Consider the following 17,323-nt stretch of genomic DNA (forward strand, 5'->3'; position numbering starts at 1 on the left):
ATACATTCTTTACTGGTAAATGAGTGAGTTGTATCCTGCGCATGGCCTAACATGTAGATATATCAAAATTGATTCAATGACTCTTATGACTCTTTTCCCCACTGGGAAAGTTCTTGGTTATTATGATTTTCTTTGTAGCTAAGGAAAGCTCCTCACTTCTGTTTATATCTTTTGGTGAGCTATCTGGAGGAAATCACTGGTGACAACACACAAAGTTCCATCTGCATTCTTCCTCATATACCTCATAAAGATTATCCAGCACATCTGTATGTCACTTTCCCCTCACAACAACCTCACTGCTAACCTGAAGTGAACCTCAAGTCTGAAAACATTTGATAATTGCCGCAGCATTTGCTCATTCATCAAATACTGTAATAGGACATACTTCCCTGAAATTCATGAATAAATGCTTTTTCATGATCACTGTACAGATCATCTGGACTTTGAAACAGAATCTCAGAATCCCAGAAGGTTTTGCATTGGCAGGGACCTCTGGGTCCATCTGGTCTAAGGCCTGTTCAAGCAGGGTGTCCAGGACCATGTCCAGGTAGTTTCTGAAGATCTCCAAAAAGTACAACCTGTGCTCAGTCACCTGGACAGTGCAGAAGTGTTTGCAGACATTTAGAGGGAACCTCCTGTATTCCCATTTGCCTCTTTTCCTATCCCTGGGTATCACTGAAAAGAGTATTTTGTTTGCACCTTTCCTGTAGGTATTTACAGGCATTTATGAGATTCTGGGTCTCCTTCATGCTGAGCAGTCCTGCTCTCTCTGCCTTTTCTTGTAGGAGAGATTCTCCAGTCTCTTCATCATCTTAGTGGACTTACATTGGATCTTCTTCAGTATGTCCATGTCTCTGTATTAATGGGGAGCCCAGAACTGGCCACAGCACATCATGTCTAGCCTTTCCAGTGCCAAGCAGAAGTGAAGGATCACCTTCTCTGACATGCTAGCAATGCTTTGCCTAATGAAGTCCATAATGCCACTAACTTTCTTTGTGACAATGCTGGTTCATGTTTAGCTTGGTGTCTGCCAGGCTTTTTCATTGAGCTTTTTTTTAGCTGCGTGGTCCGCAGCACATACTGGTGCCTGACAATGTTCCTCCCCAGATGTTTCTGGTGTTTCTCCCAAGGTAACATTTATATTGTTCGTTATTTTTATCATGAAGAAGGAGAAAATGACTTGAAAGTTCTGAAATATCACATTGGTTTTTTTAGCAGAAAGGTCTGGAAGGAATAAAAAGTTTGTGTCTTGGGGTATAAGCATGCCTCTAATAGCAGCTGGGAGGAGACTTTCCTTGGAGCTAGCTATCCCACAACTTCCTGTTACCTTTCGCACCTTTCCTGAAGCAATCTGGCTCTCCTGCTGTCAGCACAAGTATCCTGAAGTGCTGGACAAGTGGCTGGAGCTTAGCTGGGCATTCATCCACTCCTTTGGGGTTGAGTGAAACAGGCCTTCCTTTTCCAAGAAGAAATTTGCTCATCTGAGATGTCAGGTTTTAGGAATGTGTGGATTACATAGGTACCAAGTAGAAGATGACAGAACTGGCCAATTAATAGCATTAAAAAGCCATCTTTTTCTGACTACCATTTTGCAGATTTCCTTGCATGTTACTTTGATGCTCTGACTTTGGTTGCCTTCCTCCTTCTCCTCTAAGGAGAGGACATTGTTCTCACCTGTGTTAGAGCCAGCACATCTAGCTGGGTGCACAAACACAGGAAACAAGCTGAGGTGTGTTTGGATGCCTTCAGACCCAGATCTAATTTTAAAACCGTGTTTGCATTCTCTCAGGTTGAAAGTTAAACTAATGAGAATAGTTAGCCATATATGAAATTACATTTTTTAGCCAGTGTCAGTCCTTCAAGCACAAGGGAAGTTACTCTGATCAGACTGATCATCTTCTCCCTGCGGTCCATTCTCTGTAGTTCTGTTGTTGCTGTTTTTCAAGGCTTAATTGCCTTGTAAAGTTGTGTATGTGCAATCATATTGCTAATATAAAGAAAGCAATTGCAACAAATTAAAATGCATTTAAAATTAAATAGATGAAGCTCTAAAATGTATCATATAAATATTTCTTATATTATAATTATTTTTTCATGTTAATTGTGCAAAAATACATTCATGGAATAAATATATAATCATTCTAATAACAAAGTAGGCATATCTATATTATAATACAAATAATAGCTATTATGAACATGTATTTATATTGCTAATATGCCTTGTTCCTTTTTATTCCTTGGTAGGCTGTGGTTCTTTACTCTCTGTGCCAATGCACTGTGCTCAATTCACATCTTGCCTGATATCAGGGATAGTAGGGGACTGATCTTTGGGATGCTGAGTAATTCAGTAGCCCATTCTGTTTCAAACATTCATTCAAGATAAATGCCAGTGTAAGGATCACAACTTGCTCTTCTGGTTTCCTTCTGATTTAAGAGATAACATTAAAGAAAATCCAAATTCTTGCTTTAGGTGATGCCCAACACACAAGTTTCTAACTGTTCGACAATAAGCTGCAGCAGTTTCACCTGAAGGCGGCACAGGAACAACAGCAAACACTTTGCTGCCTTCCTGCAAGCTGCAGGTTGGTGTTTTCTGTGCCCTACTCAGTGACAGATCCACTTCAAAGCTTCCACCAGGCCTTCTGCAGAGATCAGCACCATCAGAATAGAACATAATCAAAGTCAGTATCGTCTATGCAGAATTTTGATTGACTCTTCCCACATGAGAAAAGTAGCTGTCCATACAGGTTGGTATATGGCAACCTTGCTTCAGCTCCAACTTTCAAGCAGCAGTGGGATAAACCAGGCTGCCATCACGATCCAGACCTCCAGGAGTTGACGTGTCTCTTCTTTCTCTCTCCAGAGCACGCAGTCCCAACTCTGAAACAGCTGCTGGCATCCAAGCTGCAAAGGCAACAGACCTCATCATGGGGAAGACAGCAATGGCTAGTGTGCCTCTCTCATCCATAACACTGGGACCACAGCTGCCAAGGCAGTACAGGAACCAAGTTGATGGTGACTCACCCAGGCAGGAGGAGTGCAAACCATGCTCACAGAGACCAAGTGACAAGTGACACACGGTAACAGTGTACTGGGGGAGGAAGAGGTAGATACTATCTGATTTACTGTCTGCCAGAAGGAAAAGCTCGCAACACGGGCGGAGAAGCTCTCCTCCAGTCCCTCAGTGAGGAAACCATTCCCAAGCATGTCATCTACGCTACGTGGATCATAGGAGAGAGAGAGACAAGTTGGCAGGAGATAAGAAGGAAAGGGTGTCAGGAACATCTGGTGCACCCACATCAGGCAGAGAGCTTGTTTGTTTGGGCTGAAGTGCTGGGTGCAGAACAGTCTCACCAGCCTTTGCCATAGGAGCTTCTTCTGCAGCCTTCAGAGATAGACTGGGTGGGCAAACCCCTCTGAGCCAAGAAATAACCATAAAAGCTCTTGGGGAAGAGGTGGACGAGGCATGTGGGTGGGAGACATGCTTTGATGGCAGGCAGAGAAGTGTGGGTGTGCTGCTTTGTTACGGCAGTGCCACCAACAGCCCATCAGCAGTGGATGGGATGATGGTGAGGTTTCTTGGAGTAATGGTGAGCTTTCTTGGGGAAAGCTGTAAGGCCCACACCTTCATGCCAGCAACCTGAGGTGGAGTGGGTACGGCTCACACAAGTGCCTCAGTAAGGAGTATTGGAACAGGCTGCACAGGGAGGTGGTGGAGTCACTGCCCCTAAGCAAGAAATGCGTGGATGTGGCACTGAGGGACATTGTTAGCAGGCACGGTGGAGGAGGGCTGACTGTTGAAGTAGACGATCTTAGCAGTCTTTTCCAACATTAACGACTTTATGATCCTAAGAGGAGAAAGACGGGATGAAGAAAGTAAAAGCTGAATGACACATTTATTCCTCCGACCAGTTAAAAAAACGATCGATTAGAGAAAGAAAAAGAAAGGCAAGACGAGACGCGGCCGCCCATCCCGGCCCTGCACCTGCTCCCCGCAGCCGGGGGCCGCCGTGCGCCTGCGCGCAGGGACCGATGCTCCGCGGCCGCCGCGCCGCGCCCCCCCCCGCCTCCTCCCCGCCCGCCTCTGCCTCCGCGCCCTCCTCCCTGCCCGCGGGGCACGGGAGCCGGTGACGGGAGCGAGGCGGAGTCTAGAGGGAAGATACCGAGAGATAGAGATTTAAATCACATCCCCGGCTGTAGAAGGGCAGCAGCAGCAGCAGCCCCGGCGCAGAGGCACGGACGCAAGCACCGAGGACAGGTCTGCCGGCTCCGCCGCTGCTGCTGCTGCTCGCCATGGGTGCCGCCGCCGCCGCCGAGCCCCCCCGCGCCGCGGGCCTGGTGTCCAGCGTGCTGAACGACACGCTCGAGTTCTACCGCTGGACCTGGAGCATCCGAGGTAACGCGCCAGGCCGTGTCCCGCGCCCACCGCCCCGCGCCCCCGCCGCAGCGCCGCCGTCGCCATCGACGCCCCGCGCCCCCCGCCCGCGGGCACTGTCGCGCTCAAAATGGCTCCGTTGCCACGGCGACGCGGCGCGGCCGAGGGGTCGGGACCGGCTCCTGCCGGGGTGCCCGGGCGCGTCCTCTCGAGGCGCGGGGGTTCGCTATCCGCTTTAATCCCCCGAGGCACGGGCGGTCTCGGAGCCGCGAGGTGAAGGGCTGCCCACGGGCCGGGGGTGCCGCTTCTCTGGCCGCGAACCTTGCAGCGGAGCCTCCCCGGGCGGCCGCGTTCTTCTGGGGTCCCTCGGTTCCCTCCGGAGCTCCGGCGGCCCGGGACCTGCGCGGCAGCCGGGAGCCCTCTGACAGCATCCCTCGCGCTTTGCAAATGGTGGAGTTCAGCGATTCGGCGAGGAAATGGCTGTTACCATCGCTGCGGCAGCGTTTCGCTTTGTATTAAGTGCGTCGGGGGTCGTTCTGCTGTATTCCGATTTCAGTGTGCTCAGTTTTCGTATTGACACCCAGCATGGAAGATGCTGAAGGAAGAGGAAATGCCTTGAGAGTCGGTATGGGGACGGCAGATGAGGCAGTAAGTCACCCGCTGACAGGTAGCTCCGCAGGTACTGCTGCGTGTCAATGGCGGCCTCAAGCTGGTCAGTGAAACGAGTGGGGTAGAGTTTCTGTTCATTGCTGCCATGAGTGGGCCTGCGCAGCTGACAGAACAACAGCACCTCTCTGGATGTTTCCATCGTGTTTTAGTTGACTGCACAGTGATGAGCTCTAGACTAGTTAGATGTAAGCCTACAATCGCATGGAGCACTCTGGAGCAAATGTTTGTGGGAGGCTGCTAAGGGGAAGCGTGCAGCCTTGGTTTGGGCCGGGAGCTTATACTGCATCAGCAGTCGTTGCTTCTCTGCCCCCCTCTGTTTTGCCATCTGCCAAATAACAAACTGATCTGTCATAGGTGTAGAGGCTTGCTTTTTTTCTCCTGAGCTGCCTTCCCAGTCTATCCACTGGGTCTTACCGTATTTTAAAAATTGTTAAACCTATATACATATTCGTTTCGTCTTTACTTGCAGCCTGTGAGAATATGAGATCAAATGAAAGTGCTTGCAGCAGCAGTAAGTTGTGAGCTGTCAGTGCCTGCTCTGCCTCTTGCTGCATACAGTTTTTGTAGGTTCCCAGGTAATGCATTCCATCCCATTAAGAGCATTTTTGGGTGGACGTAAATACAAATATGGTTATTAAGTTTATGTCCTTATATCCTTACTTGCTTTGTTTGGAAGAGAGTTTCAAGTTCTCATATATTTCCTGAACTTCAAATGCTTTATTTAAATCTGTATACAGACTATGTGTGTTGTAAGGAAAAGAAGGGAAGTATGAAAAAAATGAAGTTTGTCTAAGGAAGGTAAAGATAAGTTACTTACATTGGCACTACATGTTGAGCAAACTTTTGTTTCCTCTTTCGCTACTTAAGAGCACCTTAAGTGGTAGGATGTTCTTGTGATGCTTGTAGAGCATGCTCAAGTCCTTGCTAATCCTATGCAAAACTTTTAAGTTATTACACTAAGATCAGTGGCGTTGCTGTTAATGCAGGAATCCTCTATAATGAAGTGCATTAACTGCATTTGGCATAAGGGACTGAGAGTTTTTTTTCGTGTTCTGAATTTCGTGATTCCATGCAGGGACAGTTTTGGACAGAGCCTAAGTCACATTGTACTCATATTACCACCCTTGTTTATACCCAGCAGTCTGTAAAAACAAGGTCCTGCTGTACTTACGACCAGGTGTGGGTATGTGAAATGTAGCATCATACCATGCAATTACCATGTAGCTCTGGATAAGAAAGTGCCATTATTGCTATCTAATAAAATCATCTTTTAATGTCAAAGTTTGGCTAAAATACTCTCTCAGTTTGCAGCTTTTCTGCATGCGTCTTCATTCAGAGCAAGATATTGTATCCATTTGTCATCTTTGAGTGAATGTGCGCTAAGATCATGAATTTCACGCTGTTGTGTGAATTCACCTTTGTGTCAAGAGTGGCAGTGATGTTGCTCAACAGCCAACACAAATTATGGCATGCAAGACCATTGCCTAACATTCAATATCATTAAATAAAAAACTATACCACGCAGCAAAGTTGCTCAAGAAATGATGCCATGCAATAGCATTACACAATAAATCATACTGAAACACTACTACACAGCAAAATTACACAATGAAATGTGAAGAAATTTTATTCCCACTACAACTCCTACACAAAGGCTTCTCATTCATATAAAACCAAAATTATTTGTTCTCCAATACTTGCTTCCATCTTCTATTGGATGCCTAGATCTGTCTTTCTCTCTGATCTCCATGCACAAATAGATTGTCTTCCCAGCAGATGTTTTACTCTGTTGTCCCATACTCCTGTGATGGGACTGTATGTAACTGCCAGAATATCCCACTGAGTACTGTGTTGCTTCAGTTTTATGCAGTAAAGATTTGGTCTTTTTCCACCTTGCTCTGTGATGTTTAAAAAGCAACCAACCCTTTCTGAGGTCAAAAAGATATCTGATAAATCCTGTTTCTTTTGTTTGCTTGTTTGTTTTTTAATATGTCACAGATTTTAGTATTAAGCATTCTATCCAAAACAATTGCCATTGGGCTTGGAGTTCTTTTTCTTCTTCTTGTTTTGGTGTTTTTTGGGTTTTTTTTTTTTTTTTGTTTTGTTTTGTTTTGTTTTGTTTTTGGCTTTGTGTTTAATCTTTAATCTTGTATGGTTAGCAACAGTCTGTCTTTTCCTCCATATTTATTATTCAAATATATTTTCAGCCTTAGCAATACTTAAATGTGTTTTTACTCTTGCTAATTTATTTAAAATACATATTTTCTTCTTCTCTTCTTTGACAGTCTTTTTAAACACCTCTTCATGAAAACCTAAAATCCATTGTCAGCGTATCTTCATCTGAGGAGGCTGAAGGAGATCATTTAGGAAGCCATACATTTTAAAGGGAGGCAGAAATGGCAAAAACATTATCAACATTACCAAGGGATAAAAAAAGGTTGTTGGGGGAACAATTATTATCAGGAAAGATGATCTAGGAAATTCCATGCCATTATTCCTGTAAGGGCATGGGAGCAGGAATGTGTAATAGATAGGGCAGGGCTTCTTCTTTCTTCTGGCTCAGATAGCTGGTTGGGGTTAGATCTGGGCAGGAAGGATTAAGGGTATGATTAGATGACTGAGCAAATGACTTAAAGGGAGGTTCCAGGCTGAGTCCAGGAGAACTATTAAGATGAATAACTCAGGACAAAATCCAAGAAAGAATGTGGAAATCTCAAAACATGGGTGAAGAGACTGTTGACACTTAGGGAGGAGGAGTAGGAGACTGGCCTGAAAAGGAAGTGTGTGAAACCCATTATCAAAAAGAGGTATTTTAGGGGAATGAGTTAATTTGAATGTGCTGAGCTAAATAACAGAAGGATTTATGGACTTTGGGTGAGAATTATTGTTCTTGGAACTCCAAGTTAAAAGAAGGCAGGGCTAGCCCAGGCCATGTGCGACTGCTTTGGAACAGCACTTATTTACAGCTGTTGCAGTTAATAAGATTAGAGTTTTTCCATCAAGAGGAAAGAGAGGCAAAAGATGCTGCTTAGAGAACCATCCTACCACTGAAGTGGAAGTTTACATCTTATTCAGGAGTGACATCAGCTGTATCAGTTGGGCCAGAAGTGTAAGGGCATGAGGATAGGGAATATGGGGGAAACTCACAGCTACTTACATTTACAGTGATCTGGTGGAGCTGCTCTCATGGAACTCTAATTGCTGTAAAATCTTGTGCTGGGAAAGTCTTGAGACTACAGCTTTATGTGAGGAATCTATCCTAGTTTGTTTTTCAGCCCATGGAAAAGAACTGGAAGAAAGCACGTTTCTTCTTCTTCCCTTATTCTTTACCCCATGGAGAAAGTGAAAATGGCCAAATGATCCTGGATATTTATGCCTGGAGAAAGTTCATTGAGGTGGTTGGCAGAACAGTGGATTTATCTGAGTGAAAGCAGTATATTGTTGTATTGGAGTATTTGTGCCAGAGCTGGAAGCCAGAAGCATCCTGATGAAAGTTCTTCAGAAACTGAAGGTGGGGAGAGAGATAGAAGAACGAGACAAAAATTCTTGCAGGCTGCTTCACAGAAGGGAAACAGAATGTGCTCCTAAGTTTTTGGAGCATCAGACTTGGTGATTTGGGCGATACTTGATTTGCAAATGCAATTTTCTTCTCAAATAAACAGTTTTTTGATCTGTGACCATGACTGTAAAACAAGGATTAGGCGTGGGAAGACTTAGACTTCCTTGTAAAACAGGGAAGACCAATGCCAGAAAATATAGAACTGGGTAAGTGTAATTGGGTTTGGCTGCCCTGGGGCAGAAGCAGCATTTAGAGAAGTTGATTGCAGAAGTAAAGAATGCTGAAGGCGAGAACACGTGAATCCACTGTCAACCAAACCAAAGAATAGGAGCATCCCAATTTGCTTCATTTGCATTTCATTAAGCATCCTTCATAACTGCCAGTGAAGGAACTTATTTGATGTAAAAAAACCAGCTATTGTTTTTTTCGGGGGGGAGTTTTTTGCTGGGTGTTTGAGGGAAGCCTCACCCATGTTTCATCACCAGAAGATATCAAGTTGCAGAACTCAAAGGAGAGCTAATCAGAGCAAAACAGGTGCAAGAACATTTGGAAATGGAGCATAATTCAGAAAAGTGTGTTCCTGAAGTGGAAGCTCCCATTCAGAGGTTTTGGATCACCAACCTTGAAGAAGTGGAGCCTTAGGGAGTAGCCTGAAGCAAGGCTAATGATGTGAGCAAGAAGCTGAGTTGTAAAAGGAAGACTCCTCTTTCATAAAATGAAGAAGTGATAAACTGCAAGTCTCAGCTCCAGCAGAGAGATGAAACAAGAAAAAGGCCTTCAGAGCACCTGTAAGAATGTGATACAAAGTTCTGTTTGATTTATGAAGTTAGTGTTAAATAAGACAATACTGCTAAAGCAGTTTCCTTAAAAATGGCTGAAAAACTAAACAGAATTTAACCAAGCTGATTGCATGACCTTAGTATCTACTGTAGCTAATCCAAATGACATTTAATATTACCGCACACCGTGAACCACTGTTGTGGAGCTCTTGGCAGATCACGTTTCTCAGCTGAGGCCACGTGCCATCAGTGAGGTGCAAATCAGAACATTGTGCAGGAGCCTTACACTGCAACAGGAGGGAGGGAGCTCTTAAGCAGTTGAAATATCTGTGGCGTGAAGCAGAGTCGTTCATCTTGGGGACAGCACTGGTTGCGTACATTAATGGAGCCCAGGAATTGAAGTGTTGTTTGTAGGTGGTTGTCTCTGATTAGTGGAACTTGACTACAGATTGATTGTGGTAGTCATTCTATATTTATGCTGTGCTCAGGGTTATAGTTATCGTGATGGCATTCAGAAGAGGTGGTATCGAACACAGCTCTGTGTTGAAACCAGGAAAGACTGTCAAAGGCAACTTAAGGACAACCAGTAGAGGAAGAGGTAGGTTAGAGATGCTTCTAAGGACTTGAAGATCAAGGGCCATGAGATGTGGATGAGGCAAGATTCTACTTTTGCCAGTCCAGACAGGTTTTTGGAGTCATTAGATTCACATGGAAAGAATAAGGAGTGTTGAGATGAAAGATGGATGAGTGAAAAGGCTCCAAGCAGACATTGGGAAAACTTTGTGAGGAAGAATTTGCTAGGATGCAACATTAGGGGGAAATGGTTGTAGTGTGTGCTGTAGAGCTTTTGAACTGGGAAAAACTGGGGCTGAATGATAATTCATTTAGCTAAAAAGAACTGGCCACAGAAAGAACAAGCTATCTGGCTTCTAGAGAGTGTTGGTGTGATCAGAGCGTGCCTGGAGCGTAGAAGTTGGGACAGTGTGCTTGAAAGGGCTTTGGACAGTAAACTGCTGTGCTATGGGGCTTTCAGCCTGTATTTTATTTAAAACAAAGCTGAAGCTACCATGACATTTAATAAGGAATTCACTTTAGTGTGTGATACAGACTGACCTCCTTGGCAAGATATAGACAGATAATAGCTAGTTTCTTGATCTTATTTAGGTGTGATGTGTAACTGTGCTTAATTTTGTCAAGACGTGTGTGCATTTGAGCACATGGACTGCAAGTACTTTTGGCATTTTTTAGACAGAAATTAAGGTGGGTATGAGGCTCATCCTGCTGATGGTCAGAAAGCAGCCCTATGAGAATTCTCAAGACTGCACCCAGTAGAGCAGGAAAAGTGATATATAGCTGCAAGGCAAGCCCAGAGCTACAGTGCGCTATGTGCTTTGTATTAAATCCCACTGTGTGAGCTTGGATCTCAAGATAAACATGAGGTAGTTTACCTTTCTTTCACAGAAGGTGTGAGGTAACAAACTATGTCAATTTGGCTTGCGTTTATTGCAGAACAGTGTCAGGCCTATGGGCATTGACTGCTCTGGGTTGTGGTGAGCTACTCACTTAGGTGCCTAGTGCTCAGCTCTTTTCTTCATGCAGTTGGTTTTAGTGGCCTGATCCTTAAGTCCTGGCTGTGAATGTTCTCTCTTGGTGGCATTGTGTCGGCTTGTACGGTGAGCTCCTCACCTGGTTCACTCCCTCCATCCACCTCCCACATGCATTTCTCTGTTTCATCATAACCTTGAGTTCTGACAGTTTGGTTTATATCCATCTTGTTTTCCTCTTCCCTTTATCTCTTCCTGCATTTCTCAAAAGTGCCTTTTTCTGTGTCTTGTACGTATTATGCTTCAGATATTCTGATTGAGAACACTGAGAGCATTTTCCTCTGGGTTATTTATTTTTTTTCCTGAATGTGAATATCATTTCCTCATATCCCACTGCCAGTTACAGCAAGTGTGAGTGATTGCTCTGTTGATGGTTATAAAATATTGCTGGAAGAAGACATTTATAGCCCATTTCTTTCATCTCATCTGTTGAGCCAGTAAATCTTGTCTTTGCAAAAAAAAATTTATTGTGTCCTTCTATTCCTCTATCATAATTATAATACTTCCTTTTAAGATGGTTTAATATACCACTCTATAGGAAAAAATAAAAAAGAAATACAGGTGCTAACTTGAATAGCTGGGCTGAAAATAAGAGACTGTTTTATTGTATTTTCTGGGTTTGCATGTAATACTTAATATTTTGCTAGGAACAAATGCATCCCTTTGAAGTACTTCATGCAGAGTGCCCTGATGGACTTTGATACTTAGGCCAAATTTTCTTTTATATACTGTCTAACCACTGTGTCAGTGATCTATGAATTTTTGATCAAGGGTGAGAAAGTATTTCAGAAATCATCAAAGTTTAGATCTGGGGACCATATGTGACCGTGAAAGATAACCATGAAAAGCAGAGAGACTTAATTGTGGCAGTCATTTGGATATGGCATTACACAGCAGCCAAACTCATTGTTTTTTCTACTCGTATACTTAGTGAAAGACTCCGATATTTATAATTGTTCTGAACATCTTTGGGCAGGAGAACACTTTCTTGTTCAGTTTACATTTTCAAAAACAACTTTTCCAGAATTGTTATTTTTTTTTCCCCTGGATTTGTCATTGCTGATATTGAAAGCATGTTGAGGCTTATAGTGTTATTCTTCTGTGAGGGATTCTTTTGTGGAGGCAGATGTACCAACAGAAGACCTGCTATACCTCACTACTGTAAATGTTACTTCTGCCCTTGAATTTGGAAGATAAGAGCTAATGCATTTTAATATCTTCTTATGCAGTTGTACTCCAAACAAACTTTTGACCTTGTTTATCCTTCTACAACCAAGTTAGTTAGCAGCACCCTCGTGCTGATGCAAACAAAAGCAGGCAGTTTTATCAGCAGGATTTATTGTGCAGCTCCTTGCAAATGTTCTCTGGTATCTTTTTTCTTTCGTTGTTTTTTTTTAAATAGATTTCATTTGCCATTCCTGGTCCTCCGACATGTTTGCGCACTGCATCTAGGAGTCTCTAAATACTCATCTGAAATCCCAAATCATTCTTAGTTATGAGAACAACAGTGTAAGTTGTTTGCAGTCGCTGTGTAGTTAAGCAACTGTATGCTTCTGCTGTGTTAGCATATCAGCAAGATATTTCAGTGCTGCACTTAATGTTCCATTAGTGCTGAGTGTGTAACTTCTCTCTACAGAGGGTAAGACCTTGCAGAGATTTTAATTTAAAGGATTATTAATAACAGTTAATTTTCAAGGATGTTAGCTTCTATCTGAGGGAATCTAATATAGATCTGTCTATGGAGAAAATCTGTTCTGCGGTCATCTACCCTGTGCCATTACAAAAGCCCCAGTTTATACTAGGTGGGCCAATACTCCAGTCTGCTATTGCAACACTGAATGTGTGTACATCGTATGCTTGTATGACTGCTTACTAATACTCTAATACTCATGCAGGTATTTTAATTGTACTAAAAGATAGAACATGGTTTAAAGAGAAGTTCTGATAAGGAAAACATTGCAGAAGAAAATCTTTTCAAAGTGTATTTCATGCTGCACATATTTCTGTAGAAATAGAGAGACATGCTTGATCACAGCACTGTGCACCTAGTTCATAAAATTGCAGCCTGTGCTTTTTGTTTGTCTATTTTGTTTTTTGTTCTGTTTGCATCTGTATCTTGTAATCTTTCAGGAAAGGCATGCAGGTGTCACTGCGTTGGGAATGTATCTTGCTTTTGTGATGGTTGGGAAAGTCAGATTTGACAAATGAATGAAAACAAGCCTTGAGGGCTTATTATCTTGCACATCTTGTGTAAGCTTTAGCAAGGATTACATTTTTATTATTCCTTGAAGCAGAGTTTTTGTAGTCCCCACGAGTAATCATAATCAATGGAGGAGGTAAATAAAAAATAATTGGAACAAGGCAGTCTTGTTGACTTGAAAATCCTGATGAAATGCTGAACTGATGTGACTCCTGAGCTTAATTTCATTTCAATCTTTGCCTCGAGAGAAGTGCGTCCTGTAATTGCTGTGCACAGGCTCAAAGGTGGTATGATACTAGCAGCTGAGTTATAGGAGTCCCAAGAAGACTAGGATGCTACTTACAATACCAGTTACACCACACCTGACCTTATAACAACAAAATGGGATTATGCGTCCTGTTACTTTAATGGGAGTTTATGAAATATGCATGTTGCCCTGATGTTTAGTAGCTGCAGGAGATGTTCTTCATACCTGTGTGGTATCTTGATTTTATATTAGGTTCATGTATTGCTGTGTATAGTTTTATATTAGGATAAGTAGTCAATTGAAAAGCCCTGAAGTACAAAGGAAAACCACAGTTTATTGCATGCAGTACCTGTTAGTCTTGTCTATACCTCTTTTGGTTTGGGCAGGCACCTCTAATTTCTGGATGAAACAGTATTTAGTTTTTCCTGCAAATTTCTAAAACCTATTTTGGTTTTATTTGGTGTGGTTTTTTTTTGGGGGGGGGAAGGAGAAGGAGGAGAGATTGTTTTGTTTTGGAGTATATATTTTTATTATTTGCTGTGCTATAGAAGAACATTTTTTCTTCTTGCATGTTGGTGTTTCAAAGCTTGTTATAACGATAACACTTGGCCATGAAATTGTGATGCTTCTTTATTCTCAACCCGACCAAATTCAGTGATTGAACTAGATGACCCTCCTGGTCTTCTCCAACTTTAATTATTCTTTGATTCTATGAGATTAAATTGTTCTTGTTAAAGCTTGAGCATAGATGAAATACTTGACTCGCATATTCCTGTTTATTCTCTAAGATCTAAGTGAATGTGACATCTTTGTACCATTGTGTGCTAAAAAGGGACCAAAGTGAAGCCTGCTGTTGTGCTCCCTTGTTGGAAGTGTTGTCCATACAGCAACAGACTCTTTAGCAGGATCTGTTGTGATAGGACAAAGGGAAATGTTTTCAGATGGAAAAAGGGGAAATAGCAATTGGGTCTAAGAAAACAAATATTTTACAGCGTGGGTAAGGAAGCACTGAAACAGGTTTCCAGAGAGGTGGTGGATTCTCCATCCTTTGGAGGCATTCAAAGTCAGACTGGATGGGGCTCTGAGCAACCTGATCTAGCTGAAGGTATCCCTTTCATTGCAGGGGAGGTGAACTAGGTGACCTTTAAAGGTCATGTCCAACGCAAACAATTCTCTGACCATGCACGTGTGCACGATGATACAGAGCTCTACTGTGAGGGAAAGTGGCACAAACTTCATTGGCACAGTGGCCATTTTCCCATCAAACAGGTGCTAGGCTAATTTCAGTGTTGGAGGCTAGCCAGAGTAGAGCTATGAGAATGGTTAAAGGTCTGAGAATATGCCTTTCAGTGAATAGGGGGAAAAATGCGAGCAAGCTGAAAACTGCTTGTAAGTACACAAATGAGAGGAAAAATGATGTGTCTTCAGTCTACCATGGAAAATTATGATTAATTGACTGGCTTCAAGCTTAATTCTAATTTTTGCAGTAGGTGTAATTAACAGTTTATAGCAATAGGTTTTTTTAGGGTTCTCTGCCTCTGGAAATACATACTGGAAAGTAAAATGAGAAATTTTTCTCAGGGAGGTATCTAAGCTAGAACAAACGAGTTAAAGGAGATTGGAAGGCCTTTGTTTTGTAAAGTATAGTGCATATCTGTATTCCTCAACAAATACAGGTATCTTTGACCTGTCAGACTCCTTTAGAAATACCTGTAGCGCCTGCAGACTGCAGACATCACTAAATATGATGGGTGAGATAAAGGCAACAAGCATAAACTAGGCATTCCCGGTGTCCCAGCCCTTCTGCTTTCCTGCACTGCCCCACCTGGGAATCTATACAGAGTTTTTGATGAATCAGATATGGTATGGGCATGTTTGTGCTCTGGCTTTGGTCCTTTATTGTAGGATTTCCCATGAGGAAGGTTGATAACCTGAGGCATTTGAGGACTGGAGCGCAATGAATATGTGTAATAAGTAATCTGCATCAGAACAGACAAGCTAATTCAAGAGCTGGAGGACTTTAAAAGAATATTTAATTTCAAACTGTATAGATGCTTTCTTGAAATTACAATAAATAAATGCATAAAAATCTTTTATTTCTGTTGGTATTCAATCAACCTGTTTTGAGTGTGCAATTTTCAGTCTCAGGTTATGGAGCCCACGCAGTTCTACCGTTGTATAGCTTACATTTGTAGCTTCAGCTGTTTCATTTGTGTGTTCTGCGGCTTCAGTTTGTCAGACTGAAGTAGTGGTTTTTGCTTATTTGTATTTTCTTAGAATCTCCACAAACTGGTAATGATAAATGCACTGCTCAGTGGTTCTGATGTGTTACTCCAATTAATTTAAAAAGCCTGGGCTCTGACCACGGAGATGTTTACTTGAGCTGAACTAGTCTGCAAGTGGTTGTGTAGCCACAGTGAGTATTTTATTCATTTGTAAGCATTTAAGGGGCTGAGCCAGTGGTTATAACACAAAAGTAGGAAGAGAAATATGTAGTATAGAACATTATTAATCATCACCAGAAATAAAAAGTAGAGAAGAACGCTGGAATACTATGAAGGAATTTAATCCTGTAACTTTGTATGCATTACGTTACAAGGTGCACGAAGGTGTTTCTCACGTGTTTTCTTACAAAATGAAAACACAGATCAGAACTCTGAATTGTAGTGCTACTGGAGCTGACAAGCGAAATTGTTTGATTAATACCACAGAGTTTTTCATTGAACAACCAAATACTGCTTACTGGTTTGCCTTCCTTATCTTGCAGGACCTAAATTTAACTTCTTTGAGGAACTCTTTTTCAAACGTGTGATGGGGCTTTGGGAGGGCTTCTCGTTTGAAATAAACAGCCTGATCTGCAGAGAACTCTCACTGCTAAGAACCACTTTTAAACAGCCACCGTCATTTCTGCAGTGTCTTTAGAAATGTGATTGGACAGATGGATGTGCTGGATTGGCACTGTAAGTGTCTTTGCGCTGAGAATAGTATCAATAGCTATTAATAACTTCGAAAGGCTCTCCAGATAAATTAGTGAGTAGCAACCTCATAGCTAAGGAGTACACATGTCGTTGAGCTAAAAACTTGCATTGATTTTATTGTTTTTATTTTTATAAAACAAATGTGAGTGCAAGGAATTTCAGAAGTCGTGTCTTTTAGTTGTATTTCCTCTAAAGCTAATATTAAATGCAGAGATAGTCACCATTGTATCGGTTCAGGATTTCTCCTGATGGGTGTTCAAGTTACTGTGCTGTGCATTTTTTGCTTACTTTTAAAGTTTGTACTTCTTCATTGGGGGGAAAAAATCATAGGCTCAGTAACATGCAGAAAATGTAATGACCTAAATCCGTCTCAATTGACAAGGAAATGCTGAATCACACATAATAGAAGCATTTGCTTATTAAAACACATACAGTGCTCTTCATAGACATTTCTAATGATTTTAAATTCAGGTCTCTGTCAGTACAGCCTTGCTTGTGAAGTTCATCTTCTTTTGCCTTCTATATTTCAGTATAGGTATATAGGACAATTACATCCTGTTCAAACAGTGGATGGTAGAATATTCAGTCCTTTTAATGGTTCTACTCTCAACCTTGCATTTGAGGAGCAGTTCCTGCATATATTTCCTGTTGATTGCCTCACACAATAAAGATATAAATCCTGAAAAAATTAGATGCTTTGAGGCAATTTCAAATATGTGTGTTCTCCTCTCTCTTGTGTTGCCTTTGCAACGTGAGACTTAAAAATGTGTGTATGCAAAATGGCAGGTAAATCTCATGCATGTGAAGATTCTTGCCTTACATAACATGTTCCTGCTAGAAAACTGCTGTTAAAAGATGCCTTCCTTTATTCTGGATTCACTTTGCAATTGAGTACTGCTTTAAATGTCTGGT

The 17,323-nt window shown here is 42.2% G+C and overlaps 1 protein-coding gene across 1 annotated transcript in view; it reads left to right on the forward strand.

Moving 5' to 3' along the window:
- Positions 1-4,293: 4,293 nt before the first annotated feature.
- Positions 4,294-17,323, forward strand: part of ELOVL4 (ELOVL fatty acid elongase 4) — a gene marked incomplete at both ends in the record, with an annotated part of 31,441 nt that continues 18,411 nt past the window's right edge. The window contains one exon of the mRNA XM_079550237.1: positions 4,294-4,396. Within this exon, the coding sequence (XP_079406363.1) occupies positions 4,294-4,396 (103 nt within the window). The remainder of the gene's footprint in view (positions 4,397-17,323) is intronic.

Source organism: Tetrao urogallus, assembly GCF_951394365.1.
Source record: "Tetrao urogallus genome assembly, chromosome: 2".
Classification (NCBI taxonomy): Eukaryota; Metazoa; Chordata; class Aves; order Galliformes; family Phasianidae; genus Tetrao; species Tetrao urogallus.